Source organism: Eubalaena glacialis, chromosome 15 (assembly GCF_028564815.1).
Source record: "Eubalaena glacialis isolate mEubGla1 chromosome 15, mEubGla1.1.hap2.+ XY, whole genome shotgun sequence".
In the NCBI taxonomy this organism is placed as follows: domain Eukaryota; kingdom Metazoa; phylum Chordata; class Mammalia; order Artiodactyla; family Balaenidae; genus Eubalaena; species Eubalaena glacialis.
In genome coordinates, this window is record NC_083730.1 from 70,687,750 (window position 1) to 70,705,015 (window position 17,266).

The following is a 17,266-nucleotide window of genomic DNA, read 5'->3' on the forward strand; positions in this document are numbered from 1 at the left end:
ATGCCAAGGAGACCTGAAGCATCTGGCAACCACAGGCTCCTCGCACTTGCTGGAGCCCAGCCACAGACTTCCAATAAACAAAGGCTCTCTTCACGGCTGAAGAACGGGGCAGCCACAGCTCTGGGAGGCAGAAAGCCCTTCTTAGGAAGTGAGAGGCAACAGCTGGAACAAAAGTAACATCTAAGATGCAGGCGCTTTGTGAAAGCTGTGAGCAGGAATGAACTGGAGTGACGGTCAGCGCTGACCATTTAGGGTTATCAGCTACCAATGGTTAATTCCGAAGTCTATTAGATTGACTCCAAAAGTGTCACTTTTGTGGCTCAAAAGCTGACAAATATTAACAATTTCATACGGTCTGATCAAATATTTAACTTTTTCCGGCCGAATTTCATCATGTTTCTGATTTTAAAGAGAAAAAATTTTAATCTTATAAAGATTATTTAGAAAGCATATTTTATGATTCTTACATTTCTTTAAAATTATGAAATTTTTTTTTTAAAGGCAGTGCAATAAAGCATATGTTGCCAAGACTATCTACTCAAATGTGTAACATCTGGGTACTGTCTCACAGAATGTCTGATCAAAAGAAAAGATATGCCCGAATCCTTCCTAGAGCACAAGAAACAAGCACTGTTTAAAAGTGTGACCAAAACTTACATGCCTACATAAATTAAACCAAGTTTCATCAGCTTTCCATGGCTGACATTTAGGAAAAAGTACGTTTAAAATGAGCAGTAACTTTAAAACAATACATACTCATGGTTTAAGACAATTATAAAGTGCCAGATTGTTCAATACTCAAATAATGGAATGGTGTTCAAAGTGAAAACAGCTAAATGGGTGGAAAAGGCAAGTCTTACATGTTCATTTCCAAAGGCAACCAAGATTTCAGAAAATCAGATACAGCTTAGCATACTTCTGCTCTCAACTAAAATGGGCCCACCACAACATATCCACCAAACAAATGGATCATAACCAGAGAACAAATGGTCAGTGCTGGAAAGAACAAGCAAAAAGCACAAACTTTAAAAGCCAATTCATTTTCCTGGAGACCACCATCACCACGGGACTCCTACAAGCAGCTTGGATGAGCCCAACAATCCCATTACTGCCTTTGGATAGGCAATTAAATGGTGGGGGCTCTTCATTTAGTAAAGTACTAAACTCCAAATCTCCCATCTAGCCAGCCTTTGAACCCGGACTTTGCAGGCACCCTGGAGCCCAGCACTGGTCTCTATCAGTTGTGAGAAAAAAAGCTCTTTGGTGGAGGGCACTTGACACCACCAGACTACACAATCAGAAAATACGAACTCCAAGTCACTTAGAAACACTTTAACATGTTCACTGATTAAGAATCTTGCAGGCTCTTCAGACAGATACAATTATTACTTTATCTGGAAAAATATTTACCACGCCAACACAGAGCAAATAGCAAGTTCCAATAAATGTTTGCTAAATGAACATGAAAATATATGAGTGGTGCTCACTGTAAGTACCCACACCAAAAGACATCTTAGGGTCTCCAATCCTTTTATTCTGTTGTATGTATGCAAATTTCCAAATATGCCAGAGTTTAGCAGTTATGGATGGAGGTAACAAAGGCCACCGACGAAAGCTGCTATTTCGGGGGGCGAGAGAAGATGGATGAAAGAGCCAGCACTTGCTTGTTTTAAATAAATTGAGAATGCTCTTAATCAACATAATGCAAAGGAAGGAACAGCATACAGTGAGATGTTCTAGAAAAATAAGTCAGCAGCCCTGCTTTTGAGTCCATTGGTAACGTGGCTTGCGGGAAAGTTACAGCACTTCCCTGAGCTGAAACTCCTAAACAGTAAAATTAGCGACTGGTGTGAATGTTTTGGGACCATGGCCTCCAATTGAGATTCCTTCTGCTTCCAAAATTCTAGAAGGAGAGTGCCCCCTCTACAATGTTGACCAGTAACAGCGTACTAGAGCACTTTCCAAGGGTGAGCAGAAATCACCTAGAGAGCTGGACAGAGACAGCCCAGGGCCTGGAAGGTTCTGACCTGGGAGGAGGAGAATTTACATCTCTAACAAGCTGCCCAAGGGCAGACCCTGCTTAAAAGAAAAGCGTTTTGGCCAGAGTCCTAGCTAAGGTTCTGAGAGGCAAGCTTAGGAGTTAGCCATAACGTTCCCCAGAGGGCCTCAGGGGCCCTAAAAAGAAGCTTGTAACCTCTAAAGAACGGTCAGAGAACTGGACCAGTGGGCAGATCCAGCCACAACTGAGATCCACACATGTACGGCCTTGTGGCCGTGGTGGGAGTGTTCTCCAAAGGAGCCCAAACAAGTGGGGAAACTACGTAGGCTGGAATGGAGCAGAGGGGTTCCAGGCCCCGCGAGGGAGTGAACTTTATGAGCAGCCCTGGCCTCTCACCTGGGAGTTCCTGTGTCCCCTGGGGTAGCAAGGAAAGAAGCAGGACTAGTGAGTGGAACCACACTTTGCTCCAGGAGCTCCTGCTAAAAAAGCTGCTCAGGAGAAGTTTTCTACTGGAAGGAGATGGCACAGAGCCATCTGGAGTCCAACAGCGGCGACCCAAGGACCACAGCCCAGGGAGGGAGGTTTGGCTGCTGGGGGCAGGCATCAGGGCTGAGGGCATAGAGCTCTGAGTCCAGAGTGTGAGACACCTCCTCCCCACCACTTCCCAGGGGGAACAACCGCAAATATGGAGAGAAAAAAAAGGACTTGGGGTAAACACGACATGGCAACCAAGGCAATTATACTCATGAGCATGTAAGGATAACGACCTGAGAGTAACAAATGGGGCAGAGGGGGGTTAAAAAGGACAGAAGAAGGAAGAGATATGTATGAAATCTGAGCTTTATCTTAAGAGCACAAGCTTCCTGGGTCACTCACAATGAAAGTGCCCCTCTGAGCTCTTTGAGGAGTCTCCACTAAGGACCTGATCCATCAGACCACACCTTGCACATCCTTTCTGTGACCCAGAAACAATATGGCATGTGAGTTTCTAGCTTGTGTGTCTTCCTTTTAGGAATACCATCTTCAGTGAAACAACACTAAGGTTAAAAAACTGGGCAACTCTTGGCTTTGAAATGCCTCATTTGGGAAAAATCTTTCACCTTTAATTAATACACCCTAAGATGATGAAAAAGGGAAAAAATTATTCTCTCTTTAAACCTGCTGCATTTTAATTTGGCATAGATCTACATTTTTCACTATATCTCCCAAACTTTTATGCCATTAATATTTGCTTATTACTGACATCTAAAAAGCAGATGTTCAGCTTTATCAATTTTAGACCTGTGAGCCTTAAAAATTTGAATTGAACATTTATTTCCACGAAAAAAAATTATAAATTATAAAAATAAAGTCCCATAGCATGTACTTCAGAGGAAGCATAGACTACAGAGGAAGGCTGATACAATCCTTTCCCGGTTACACATAAATACCTAAAATGTGGTTCCAATTTCTTTTTCTTTTCTTTTCTTTTTTTTAAATTGTGCTCATTTTCTTTCAAATTACTTCCAAAAACGAAGGTCTCTCTGATGTTAATCGTGTGTACACTTCGGCTTACACTTTAAAGACTCTTCCTCTCCTGGGAAGTGACTTTTGTATACAAATCATGGAAAGCTACTTAGACAAAGTGCTGGAGATGATTAAAAGGGGCCAGATTCAAATTCATACCTTAAAAAAAAGCAGAAGCAGATGTCAACTGACTCATTTGTGTATATTTTGGAAATGAGTTGAAGATATGCATGTGCATTTCATCAGGACATTTAAAGAATTCTCAACTTTTTATTGTGGTTATGTATCAACAATGACTTTAGAAATTAAAAATACTTTAAAACTTGTATTCTGGTGTTCTACGCTGGACACCTTGACTCCTCCTTACAATCTGATCTAACTGAAACACTTTTTAATCTGACAGAAAGGCATCTGCTCATTCAGAAAGGACAGAGTTTTTAGAACTGAAGGCACGTCACATATATTTCATGATCCAGAATTAGTAAAGAAGGAGCTAAAGTAGCATTTGTCCATTTAATATTTGAACAATAAAAACTTCATTTCCTCCAAACTGTCTCCCCATTGCCCTGCTTTTTTTCCACACCACAGAGGAAAAAATCTGCAAATTCTCTTTGACTGATCAAACCTTTACTGAAGAGCTCTCTGCATGTCAGGCATTCAGCATCTTGTTAGGTCCTAGAAACAGAGATGATCAGTACAGTCCAGGCCCCCAAGGGGCACCCAATTTACTGAGGAAGGCTTTTCAAGAGTGATATCTGGGTTATATTTGAAATGGGGGAGGGGCAAGAAGCTGAGGGGATGGAGGAGATGTGGGGGCAGGGGGTGTGTTCTGATGGAACATGATGTGCTCAGTGGCTGCTGCAATTACAAGCAGAAGGAGCCTTCCCTCTAAAAGGACATAACATCTTAATACTTCACTCCAATGCCTCTTTCCACTAAAACAAGAAATCTGTTTTGCATGGTAGCCAAAAGAAATTGGATGGGGACATTTAAGCAGAAATCTCAGACTGCTCAGCTTGTTTCATTAGGCAGTGCTGTTATCTTCTAGAAAATACCAGAGAATGGTGGCTATAGTAACAGTCCTATGCAGACTTCCCATAAGTCATCAAGGAAAAAACCAAATAACCCATAAATTTAAATGTATATATGATTTCTGTAGCAAATTACTCTGTGACTCTGCATCACACTGACAGTTTTTACAACTCCTTATTCCTAGAGTTATTTTGACAATGTCATCCTTCGATTATATAAATATGTCAAAGCATCCACCCAAGTATTCAGTTACACTGTGGGTCTAATCACATCCCTTCTATGCATGGTGAAGTACAGTGCATAAGCATGACCAAAACCCAGCAAGTCTACAAGGAGAGCAACCCAGCAGAGAGAGTTAAACGCTAAAAGCAGTCAACAGTTACTCTCAACTAGAATAACGTTCAGGGCTGTGTTTGTATTAAATCCAGCTGCAGTGACAGAAACCCCCCACCAGGTGGAGTAAAAAGATTCAAGCTTCACTTCCAACTTCCTGGTTTCTTAACTCCCAACCATTTCACATTTGTCCTGATTTGGGAGAGCTGGCTACTTATCCTCTCAAAATTACTAACCGACTGTTTTTACTTCTTTTAAAGCAAGTAGTATGCAGGACAGAAATTCAACCACTTAAGACGTTTTAAGAAAATTTAGCTCATTCAAGTAAAACCAGAGTTCATTGAAAACAAAATAAAAACCAAGGAATTAAGTCAGACTGAGACTAAAACCTCCAGGAGTTAAGGTGCCAGGCTGAGCATGGAGAGATGACTACACCTTCAGGTCTCCCTACTGAAAATCTACCTTGTTGGCCCATGCACAGTTACCAAGCTCCCAATTCTAGTATCACTTTAATCCTTAAAGAGCAAGCTTTAGGTACTAAAGATTGGCCACTGGTATGGCAGACGTATCCTAAGATGACCCTTTTCCGCCAGTGAGTCACAATCTTGTGTAATCTCCTCCCCTGAGAACAGGTGGAAGCTGTGACTTGCTTCTAACCAAGAGACTGTGGCAAAGGTGATGGGCTGTCATTTCTTTAATTAGGTTACATTACACGGCAACTCAATTTGTGGTGATCTGTCATGTAGCAACAGAAAACTGAACACTGAGTGAGGACATCCCCCCCACCCCAGTCCACTGGGCATGTCTCTGCCAGACCCTGACTCTTCTACCCCATCCCCCTGCCATCTAATCTAGCTGCTCCCGTTTGCTGAAGAATCACTGTCACCACCATCTTATACACATTTCTTGACCTCTATACGTAAGCAAGCAAATACATGCATATAGATATTATCTTTTTCTCTCCACATTATCTTGGAAAGGATACCCTATCAGTACAAAAAGACTCACTCCCTTCTGGTGACTACACTGAACTCCACCATACGGGTGGAACCACGTTTTTCATCAGTTCCCCATCGATGGAGAAACATTTAAGACTTCAGACTGTTTCCTTATAAAAATCTTATGCTTATACATTTGGTACTTCACATTGAGTAGGACCAATTCCTAGAAGTGGAATTTTGCTGGGGCAAAAGGCACGTGCATTTGCAATTCTGCAACAGAGGTTGTGTGACTTACACGCCCACAGGGAATGTATGTGAGTGCCTGATTCCTCACCCCTGGCCAACCCAGGTGTTACAGGTTAGTTTCTTCATTCCCCTCAAGCTCATCAGGTTCATTTGACACCTATTCACAAGTGGCCACTCTGTGAAGAGTTCTGTGTTCCTGAACACAGAACAAGACAGCAAAGAAATGAACAAGAGCTGAAACTCAGCAGAGGGGAAGACTGATGCCAACGAAAGTGAAATCCCCCAGGGGCAGATCCTGCAGGACACACAGGCTTTGGACAGAGAGGAAGGTTCCCAGAAGGGAGGCCAGAACAAGCAGTGTGACGTGGCCAGTGGCAGACCAGCTTGAGGAGAAGAAGACAGTGCTCAAGTGGCAGCTTGAAAAGGGACAAAGCAGACAGGGCCTCTGCTCGGAAGGAGTCAAGCCAGTGGAAAGAATACTGGACTGAGTTAGAATTTCCACTTCAGGCATCAGCTCAACGACCTTGAGAAAAACGCAGTTTATCTGGCCTTAGTTTCCTTACTTGTACAATAGGACCTCCCTGTTTAGCCCTGAAACCAAACTATGTGTAGCTGCAGAACTGTGTTCAAAGTAAATCGTATGGTGAAGACTAGTGTAAGACATGCAGAACTGTGCTGGGAGAGGGGCAGAGGGAACTTCCCAGCCCCATGCTCTAGGCACTCGTCCTAACAACCAGAGTGGTTTCCAAGAAACTTAGGGTTCTGGAAAGCACAGTTTGAAAGCACTGAGGCTTAGGTAGCTAAGGTTCCCTTCAACTCTATTATTCCAACCTCTCCCTCAGTGTTGGATAATACACCTGTACCTCTGCTTCTATTCTGCTTGCCTGCAATTCACTCATTCATTCAACATGCATTCACCGAGTACCTATTACAGCCCAGGCACTGTTCTAGGAGCTGGAGAGGCAAGGGTTAACAGTACAAAGATTCTTCCCTCTGGGGTTCAATTTCTATTTAGAAGGGAGAAAGAAAAACATGTACAATACATCAGAGCAACCCAGGTGAGAGGGAAAACTGTAATGAGAGTGGGGGTAGACCGCTCCACCCATCAAAACGCTACTCGTCGTCATACTATGACTCTTCCTCAGTCTTTTCAGACCTCTGTCCTCACAGATCATTTCTTTTCTCTGAAATCCTGATGCGCTCTAGACCAAGCATACACCTCCACCATTTGTAACTATTTCACTGTACGGGGTTTGTCTCACCCAGAGTGTAAGCCTCTTGAGGGTACTGTACCAATCTTGAGGAGCTCCCGGGGGCTATGCCAGCAGCACAGACTGAGCCCCACGATATGAGTTGACTGCTATGACAACTTGGCCACTTCAGAAATGCAAGTGCGTTCTTAAAGCCTCCTTTGACACCGTGGGCTATAATTTCCAAGGAACATAAAAGTGCAGAATCAAAGGAACAAATTAATTCAACAGAAAACCAAACTGGATCTGGCAAGAAGTAAGGATAGCCAGGTGGTCCAGGTGTTTGCAATAGAAGCTAATCCTAATGCAAACATTAACTAGTGGAGGCCAAGCAGATGGGGGGTGGAATCTGAAGAGGGTGGGGCAACCATCTGTGCCAGCAGAGGGGACAGAGCAGGCTGTGCAGAAGGCAGAGGCAGAGCCCGAGCCCCGTGATGCCCCCTGCTCCACCCACCTCAGCCTTCACAAGCCCCCAGGCGGCTCCGTGCTCTGCTCCTCACCCCAAGCCCCGAACTGTCAAGGGCACCCTCACCTCCCACCACACAGAGTTCCCCTCTCCCCTTTTATAGCAGAAAATATGCATGTCAAGGTTCTTTCTTTCTTTCTTTTTTTAATGTCAAAAGGTCTGAGAATCCCTACACAATATCATTTGTACTTGTAGTTTCCACAACTGAGAAAACACACAAACAAAAAGCTGCTGTGACACACGTGTTCACAGTAGCACTATTTACAATCGCCAAAAGGTGGAAACAACCCAAATGTCCACCAACAGAATAATGCATAAACAGAACATGGTGTTCATACACTGGACTATTCTTCATGCATAAAAAAGAATGACAAAATGACACATGCTACAAGGTGGATGAACCTTGAAAACATTATACCAAAGTAAAAGAAGCCACAAACAGAATGCCAGATATTGCTATGATTCCATCTATATAAAATATCCCAAACAGGTAAAACCATAGGGGCAGAAAACACTTAGTGGTAGCCAAAGGTTGGGAGGAGGGAGCAGTGAGGAGTGATGGGTAAAGGGTGTCCTTTCGGGGAGGTGAGAATGTTCTAGAACTAGATGGTGGTGATGGTTGTACAACACTGTGAATGTATTAAATGCCACTGAGCTGCACATTTAAAATGTTTGAAGTGGTAAATTTAATGTGTATTTTATTACAGTAAAGGTACTGTGAATTCAGTAAACTTTAAAATTAACTAATCTTTAAAGTGTAACTTGGAAAACAGGAGCTATGAACGGTGAAAAACAAAACCACACATACATATGTGAACACTTATTCACTCCCCAAACAATGCTTGGTGTACAGATTCTCAGAACTCCTGCTAAGAATAATGACAATAATGGCAAACATTTATTAAAGTAGGCACTGCTCTAAGTGCTCAAATTTAATCCTGTGAGATAATTAGCCCCATTTTTCACAAGATAAAACAGGGAGAGAGGTTAAGTAACTAAATAGCCAGTAGGAAGCAAGACCTCAGAATTTGAATCTGAAGCGCATCTAGTTTCAGAATGTATGTTCTCAGTGACAGCGCCATGGACTCAACAATGCAGACCCCTCTCACCTGGGCCCAATCCATTCTCTCTCACTATCTATCCCCTCCCCCCGCCACATCCTTCCAAAAAGAGTGCCACCTGCTGAGCCTCTGCACTGTGGTGCCTTCCAGCCAGAGCCCCTGTGGCAACGCTGCTATCGTGCATCCCAGGCCAGCAGTGCCTTCCCTCCTCTCTGGAGGTGAGGCCGGGGTGGAAGGAAGGGAATGAGGGCCTCCAGGGCTCTTGCACAATTGGCCTGAACTGTTCTTTCCCCTTGCACTCTTGCCTGCAAACATTGTTCGGGAGCCCATTTTAGCCTGAGGACAGGAACAAAGAACTACTCTTGTACCCCCGGCAAAACCAAAGGTGCCTTGTGCTCTGCTGGAGAACAAGGTGGAATGCAAACCTCTGAGCCACAAGACTGGACCGTTTTGCTTGGCCAGCACAACTTAGTCAAACACCCGCAATACGATCCGAGTGCCTTCACCCAATCCTGGTGGGCAGCACTGATGCTCCAGGCATCTGAGCTACCCTGACCTAGCCGTTAGTGACCCACTCCCAGTGATCCGTCACCCTATCACCACTCTTTAACATACATGAACTCATGGCTGGAAGAGATACCAAGAGAGATAAAGGGGCCCAACAGACACCTGAATATTGTTTTTAAAACAGAACATACATTCATTTCTAAGGATAAAAAAGTCCAATATAACTTCAGAGGTGGAAATATCACTAAAACTGAAATAACTTCAAATCACAGCATGACTAAAATTTAAGAATTTCTATGACAAGAGTCCCTTATCAGTGCTCACACTTCTTATCGGGGAGGGGGCCCTAAACAGAACAGGACCTGGCCTAGCAGAGGGTCACTGCTGGCAGTCCCAACCCCAGTGATTTCTGAAAAAAGGTCGAACCTTTGTTTTTGAAAGCTTACCTTTCAATTTCAATGGCAAAACCAGACATTTATTATTTGGGTTATTTCTGTTCAGCTTACAACACTGCTCAAGTTCAAGGAATAAGCACAAAAATGAAATGGAAAGGGATCCTAACTGAATGTGCCGTGCTTTGCCATGACAAACCAAGGGGTGCCACTCTTACTGCAAAGCTTTAGTTCTCTAGACTAGCAGGAAGAGGGCCACTGGTTATTTTAGCACGTAAAAAATCCACAACTGTACCCCACACACTATAAGAACTGAGTTAACATTTATAAACTGGGGCAAAGTAATAACAAGGGTCTTAATTGCTGGGGTTCGGGGGAGGGGGGCAGTGATTGGTGAGGAGTAAGGGTCCTTACTTTTTGGGAAAAAATTTTTTTTAAATTAAGTCAAAAGTCTAGAGTACAAATAATTACATCTAGTAAGACTCGAAAGAGAAAGCTACACAACTGTTAGACTGGGATATTCTACCATCAACCATTTCCCACAAATGACAACTTTAGCCCTGCATTACTGAAAATTTGTATGTAAATTAAATTTTTGCTTTCTTAACCAGACTTTAAACGTATAAGGGACCCATGGTATTTAAAGAAGCTCAAGAGAAAATTCTTTTGTAAAATAATGTTATTTTTTCCCCCCCCAATGAAAACAAACTCCTATGTATATCCTGGGTATACTGGGATTTCTCAGAGGGATCACCTGTGCAAAGGTGAAATCTGCACAAAAAAACAAATCACCTTCTCTCTTATTCTCTGATCTCTTTCGCTGCTCTGATCTCTTTTTGGACCCAGACCTAAGTTCCAGGCTTATGTCAGTATAGAAAGGTAGGTCATACCAGAAAAAAAATAGAACAATTTTTAGATGTAAAAGGCAACAGGTTAAAACGTCATCGAGTTGTACATCATACTTACTGCTGGTTCAACTTGACTTCGATCTGCAATATCTATGTGGACAATTTCAACAGTTTTCCATGTGTTTGGATCTAAACCGTGTACCTATATATGACAAAGAGAAAGGAAACAAAGCAAACTGTTAGGCAAAACTACTACACTTACATACATAATCTTTTATCTTTAGACTCTCGGAGTACATTATGAGGAATAAAAAAAATCCAAATTGCTATTTCATTAAATTAGTTGTCTGAAGGCTGGAGGGATCTCAAAATCGTTTACCTCTGTAACCCCAAATAATAAGTGGGACGGGGGAGGGGGAGAGGGAAGAGGATAATGCCAAATTAACAGAAATCTGTCACCATTATTTTCTGGTAGCCCTTAGAGATGATTTATACAAAAAATGTACCTGACCTATGTTTAACCCAAATGGTACATGACAAAGTCCTTGTAACCTCTAAGTCCTAGAAAAACAGAAGGTGACACTATAATTACATTTTAAGAGGCTGCACTGTATGGTCTAAATCCTCTCCTGTATTTGATTATCCTAAAGCTATTCAGTTTCAGTAGGATGTCAATTCCTCTATACCTCATGTTGTTCAATCATTTATTTCTGAAACTCCATCTACGAACCCATAAAGAACTGTTTAAAAACTGCCAAAGATACGCCCATGTGAAAACTAAAAATGGCAAATTAAATCATACAGACTAAAGCATACCAAAATACCTCATTTCGACTCTAAATTTTAGAGCTACTGTAAAAAAAAAAAAAAACAAACGTGAAAAGTCAAATGATCATCTCGAAGAAAAACTCAAGTCAAATACTACAAATTATCATTAAAGTTCTACTGATTGGCACCAGTAACATTAAAGCACAGGAAGAAAAGAATCTACCACAATTACCATAAACTTACTTTCCCATAACAGCCTATCATAAGGTTGGAACGGTAGTTCTCAAACTGGAATGCCCACCAGAAAATAGACTGCTGGACCCCATTTCCAGAGATTCTGATTCACTGGGTATGCAGTGAGGCCTGAGCACCTGCACTTCTAACAAGTTCCCAGATGCTGCTGCTGGTCCAGAGACCACACCTTTGAGAACCACTGGGCCAGGGCATCAACCTATACCAGATGCCCTCCCAAGTTCCCTGCCAAACCTTACCAAGTTAATGACTACACTGAGTCTTAACTGATTTTTTGGTAATTTACTTTAGGGATAAATGTGCACCAATTTGTAAAAGGCAGGAGCTTGTCAACATTTCTGTAAATCAGTCAGAGTACCTTCTCCCTCCTGCCTTTTGGCCATTTCTCTGAAATCAACCCATATTCCAGCAAAATGGAATGGAGGTGAAAATTAAAGCAATCAATTTTGCTACGCAGAGCAGCTCTGGCAAATACAGAGATGAAAAGATGGAAAAAATTATCTGTGAATTTTTATCTATGCTCTCCCTCTCCCAGGTAAAGAGAGTTGCTGATAAAAACAGCAACCTCACCAAAGTCCACTCACACACCAGGGCAAGGGACTGACAAGGAGGCCCATTTGTTTCTGGCTGCGTGCTTGCCTCACGGCAATCTGACACACCCCCGGGTGTGGCCAGGTGCTCATCTAAGGCAGGTGGCATCACTTTGGTGATGACAAAATGACTACAGTATTCCCATTTCCAGGGCCTTCTACACTGAAAGCCCAGAGTCAAAACTTACATTTTCTAATGTTCCCAAGTCTGGTTTGTGCCATGTTTCAATTTTAATGAAGAAATCATCTTTCATATATTCATTCTGCAGAAAACACAACAGCAAAATGATAGTGATCTTTCACTGGTTCTTGGGGCTCATGTCTGCAGGAGCTTTCCCCAGCACAAGTATCCATGCTTTGACTCTATAGGAAGACTGACATAGGAACACTGATCCTCAAGTGACAAAGAATCACGAGCTGCCTACTTTTACAGACTTGTCAGGCAAACCAATTGCTGCATGCTTTTAAATAATGTAAACAACCCTGCTTGTCATGCAGCACACAGGGCTAATATTAAAGAAGCTGTGAGGTTTGGCGAGTGAATCTGGCATTCAAAGGAAGTAGCAGAAGCAAAATAAAGTGAATAGGGAGATTTTTGAGGCAAGGCTGGAAAGAGCCCCTTAACAACGGAGCACGAGGTGGAGTGTGAGCTGGTGCCAGGAGCACCGAGGAGGAGCTGTGCAGCAGTGGGCAGTTTTAAGAAAAAAGCAAGAAACAGTTGAAAATATTACTATGTAAAGCAAAGTTTAAAGATGAAGAGTATGTGACACAAAAATAGTTTTACTCACCGTTACAACTGAGGCATAACGAACAGGTAGGCGACAAAAGGGAGAAAATGTCAGAATATTAATCGGAGCCAAAATAGTCTGTCACAATATTTAATGTCACAAAGATTAAACTACCTGCCAACACAGAACATTTGGTTTATATCTGCAAAACACAACTTCTAAACAGTGACACTATAGGATACTTTAGATTGTGGAATCAATAATCTAATTTTAAAACAATGGTAAAAGAATAATGTCACAAAAGCAAAACATCATTTATAAGGCGAGCTTAGCAAACAAGAGGAAACGTGCGAGGAGTGTGCGTCACAGCCCCCTCTACTGTGCGGCAATACAAGTAAAGTACTGCTGAAACCACAGCAAATGACACTGTGCATGAGAATGACCTTTCTTTAAGGTTTCTGTATTCCTTTTATTTGCTCCCCGTGGAGCCTGCTTGGTCAACGGAGGACCTCAAGGTGCCTGTCATCTGGGAATGAACACGTGTCCCTCACTAGGGCCTGGGGGCGGAAGCCAGCGCAGCTCCTTCTCTGCCACAGTGAGTGCAGTGACTCCCCGAGAACCCAAAGAAGGCCTTGCTTCGTGTCACCCTTCTCTAAGGCGCGGGCACCGCAGTCCCTTTCCTCATTAGCCGCAGGGTAGAAGGGTGAAACGGTTTCTGGGAACCAGACTTACTCGTTCTACAGTAGGGGTATGCGTTCCAGGCTTTCTCGTGAAACACCAAGGAGCCCTCGGGAGCAATCATCCTCACGAATGCAGGGACTTTGCTTTGAGGAGAGAAATACTGGATATATTTTCAACAGCATCATTAATTCTTTGTTGGCTGCTATCAGACTGCTTCAAAGAGTACTCAAATATAAAATTATTGTAAAAACAATGAAATGATTAAGAATGTGTTTAACCAAACAGAGGGTTGTTTTTTAAAATAGAAGCAATTCTTTCTTATGGCTTTTGCCCTACTCCCCTAATATGAGATCTAAGGGTTAACTGAAGCTATTCAACCTGCACGTAATACAACACAGTTCTCTCCTGCAGTTTAGACTACACCACATTGTTTCTTAATGCAGTATATAGTCGCCAAAATAAGATGACGACTCTGATTAAAAGTCCTTTAATACATTTTATAGAATAAACTTAAAGAAAAATGATAATGTGAAGGATCCATGTAGAGAGTAAGATATTCAGATATGTTCAAGTATAAAATTTTGTAGACTTGGGAAATGAATGTTAATTGCTGCCTCAAGTATGGTCAGAGTAGACCGGTTAAGTATGTAATTAATACATGATAAGTTTCTGCAAATTCATGAGATAATCAGGAAAGATTCCAACAGACAAATGGGCAAAGGACATCCACAGACATACCACAAACAGAAAACACAACTGGTTAACAAACACGGAAAATCAGTTTTATCAGTCTTCAAAGCAGTGCAAATGAAATGATCATTTTACTGATTGGTACCTACGGTACAGAAAGCAGTTTTACATGCACAGGCTTTCCACAGGTTGGATTCAAATCCCAACATCACCACTTAGAAGCTGTGTGACCTGGGGCATATTACTTGGCGCTCTTAACTTCCTCCTGTGTTGAACGGAGTTCATATTATCTACTCTGCAGGGTTATTGAGAGGATTCCATCAGATAGTATCTGTAATGTGTTTAGCAATGGCAGTGCAATGAGAGCTCACTAAATGGTGGTTATTGCTTTTTAATTATAATCTGACATGCAGCTGGGTGCTTTCACATGCCTTTCTTCACTTTAATCCCTCAATAACACTATGAATTAAGCATTAATTCATTATTTCATGTAACCAGCATTTAAGTGGCTGAATAACTGTATGTCAAAATGATATCCTCCAACTTGAAGCCCTGCGTATATTTTTTCCATCAGAGCTGCTTTCTGACAACTTTCAAGCACAACTTAATTTCCTAAACTAAGAGAAAGAACAAACTAAAGATACATGAGACCCAGAGAGGACTGCTAGCCCCATAGTAAGATTGAGCAGTTGACCAAAGATATTCCTATGTTGAATTTTGGAGACTAAGCAAGGTAGATGGAATGAACCCCACACCAGCCAGAGAGCTGCGCAGCTACAGTAGTGTGGACAGTCCTTTCCTTGCCTCTGCTGTACCAAGAACGGTACAGTTTAGGAATTCCCTACAGTTTAACTCACCTGATTTAATATGCATCTTAAAAAATGCCGTAACTATTAAATGCCTTGTTTACAGACAGATGAAATAAATGTATTCCAACCAAAAAAAAAAACAAACAAAAAAGACAGGATACATGAAAATAATATCACATTAAAAGTCAAGGAATCTCTAAGCAGTCCAAATTATTTCTTCCATTGCTAAAAAACTGGAACCAAAACTCCTTTAAATGTAGGAGAGGTCTAATCAGGGTATAACATAATACATATGGGGAATTTTTTATAATACTAGCTACAAGATTACCTGTCATCTGAGAGAATGACAAACAGATTATATCAGTGGTTCACTTGGTCAACTTAGAAAAAGGCAGGAGAAAAATAGCTGTGTACCAGCTCAGAAACATACTCTCAACTATTCTATTTATTCCTATAGTGCCCAATATTCTAAAAACCTTAATATTCATCAAGTTTTAAAATTTGCTGACACAAACAAGAAAATTGGCAGTCAGTTACTGAAGGCCAGCATGAGCCAAATCTGTAAGGAAGTTTTAGTATTTCATCATCTTGCTTCCAAATGCCTATTGTCTTATTTCCAGCATGCTTTTTCTACCATGCGAATTCCAATTCATTTTATGTTTTGACTTAGTTAAAAACAACCAAACCTTTGAGCTAGTTTTGTTTCAAATTTACTGGTTTTTTACGTTTAACATGAGAACATTAACATACATCTCTCCTCAATGAATCTGACTAAATTTAGGGAAAATGTATAAATGGAGAAAATAAAACTGAATTTCACTTCTACTTTAAAGGAGAGGAATTTTCATTAATGGCAACTTTAATATATTCCTAACAAGGCAGGTCAAGTGTGCCATTCGTACACAACTGAAAGCATATACCTTGTTTTCCACCTCAGTATCACTTAGGAAGTCGCTTTAGTAACATGCAGGAAACTCTGTTTTAGAAGCTTAGAGTCTCAGAAAAGGGACAAATATTAACCAAATTAACAAAATAGAGCTAGACCTCCAAAAACAAACAAATTAAAAAGGACATTCCTCCTCTTATTCCCCCAAACTAGTCACAAAATGTTGTCCTCTCATGATAAACCAACATTCATGATAGTGCTTACCTCAAGGTAAACACATCTCGGTTTCAGAATTTAAGAGTTAGCCATACTATAATGTCCAGATGCACAAAGGTACTTTGCCAATACACAGCCCTTCCCCTACCCCATCTCTGAATACAAAATAAGAATACTTAACTTCAGGGTAAAATTCAACTGAAGTGTTTTATCAGTTGTGTTATCAATATTAAGATCTAACCTCAATATACCAATGGTTGTGAACCTGTCTGTTGTGCAGTAAGACAACTTAGTCATAGTTGCAGAAGAAAACAAAGGGCTTATATGATTTAAAAGATGCATAATAAATGACCATTGTGTACACTGAACTTCTGATGTAGGAGCTTTTTTAAAAAATCTTGTTCCTGAGATAAATAATACTTGGGAAATCATTTCAAACTGCACTTTTTCCAATGAAATGTTTACATCTTCTTGTAGACAAAACGAACAAAACTGTTCAAAGTTCCATTTTTCCATCCTTCTCCATCCTACTGTGGATAAACATCAAAATGTAGAAAAACACAGGGAAGAATGTGAAGACTACATTAATTGCCATAAATAAAGTAATCTTTCATTTTATAATCAACTAAAATATACCTTAAGGACACTGGAGACCTCATTCATTCATTCACTCAAGTATTTACTGCCTGTCCATTTTGCCAGGCACCATGTACATAATGGTGTACAAACAGGGATAATTCTTACCCAGAGCTCACCTTCCAGGGAGGGAAACAGAAAACAGGCCAGCAAACAGCAAACGACAATGAAAATTACCTTTCCTGAAGGCTATGAGTTTTAAGGAACACGGCAGGGGGCAAGTGAGTACCTGCGGCAAGGGTGCTCAGAAAGGCCTCCCTGAGGAAGTGACACTACAGTGGCGACTGGAGGGTGCAGAGGGCCAGCTACATGAAGAGACAGCAAACACCAGAGCAGGCAGAGGGACCAGCATGACCAAAGGTCCTAAGATTGCAAAAGATCTGGTCTGCTTGGGCCACTCGGGAGGCCTCCAGCATGGCGAGACTGTAG

General features: G+C 41.5%; 1 protein-coding gene across 2 annotated transcripts in view; it reads right to left on the reverse strand.

The window, feature by feature from the left end:
* PITPNB (phosphatidylinositol transfer protein beta) overlaps positions 1 to 17,266 on the reverse strand; it is a 61,031-nt gene that overhangs the window by 29,797 nt on the left and 13,968 nt on the right. For both annotated transcript variants that reach the window (XM_061168913.1, XM_061168914.1), the window contains exons 4-7: positions 13,652 to 13,743; positions 12,980 to 12,987; positions 12,380 to 12,454; positions 10,700 to 10,783 (exon numbers count right to left, since the gene is read on the reverse strand). In XM_061168913.1, the coding sequence (XP_061024896.1) occupies positions 10,700 to 10,783; positions 12,380 to 12,454; positions 12,980 to 12,987; positions 13,652 to 13,743 (259 nt within the window). The remainder of the gene's footprint in view (positions 1 to 10,699; positions 10,784 to 12,379; positions 12,455 to 12,979; positions 12,988 to 13,651; positions 13,744 to 17,266) is intronic.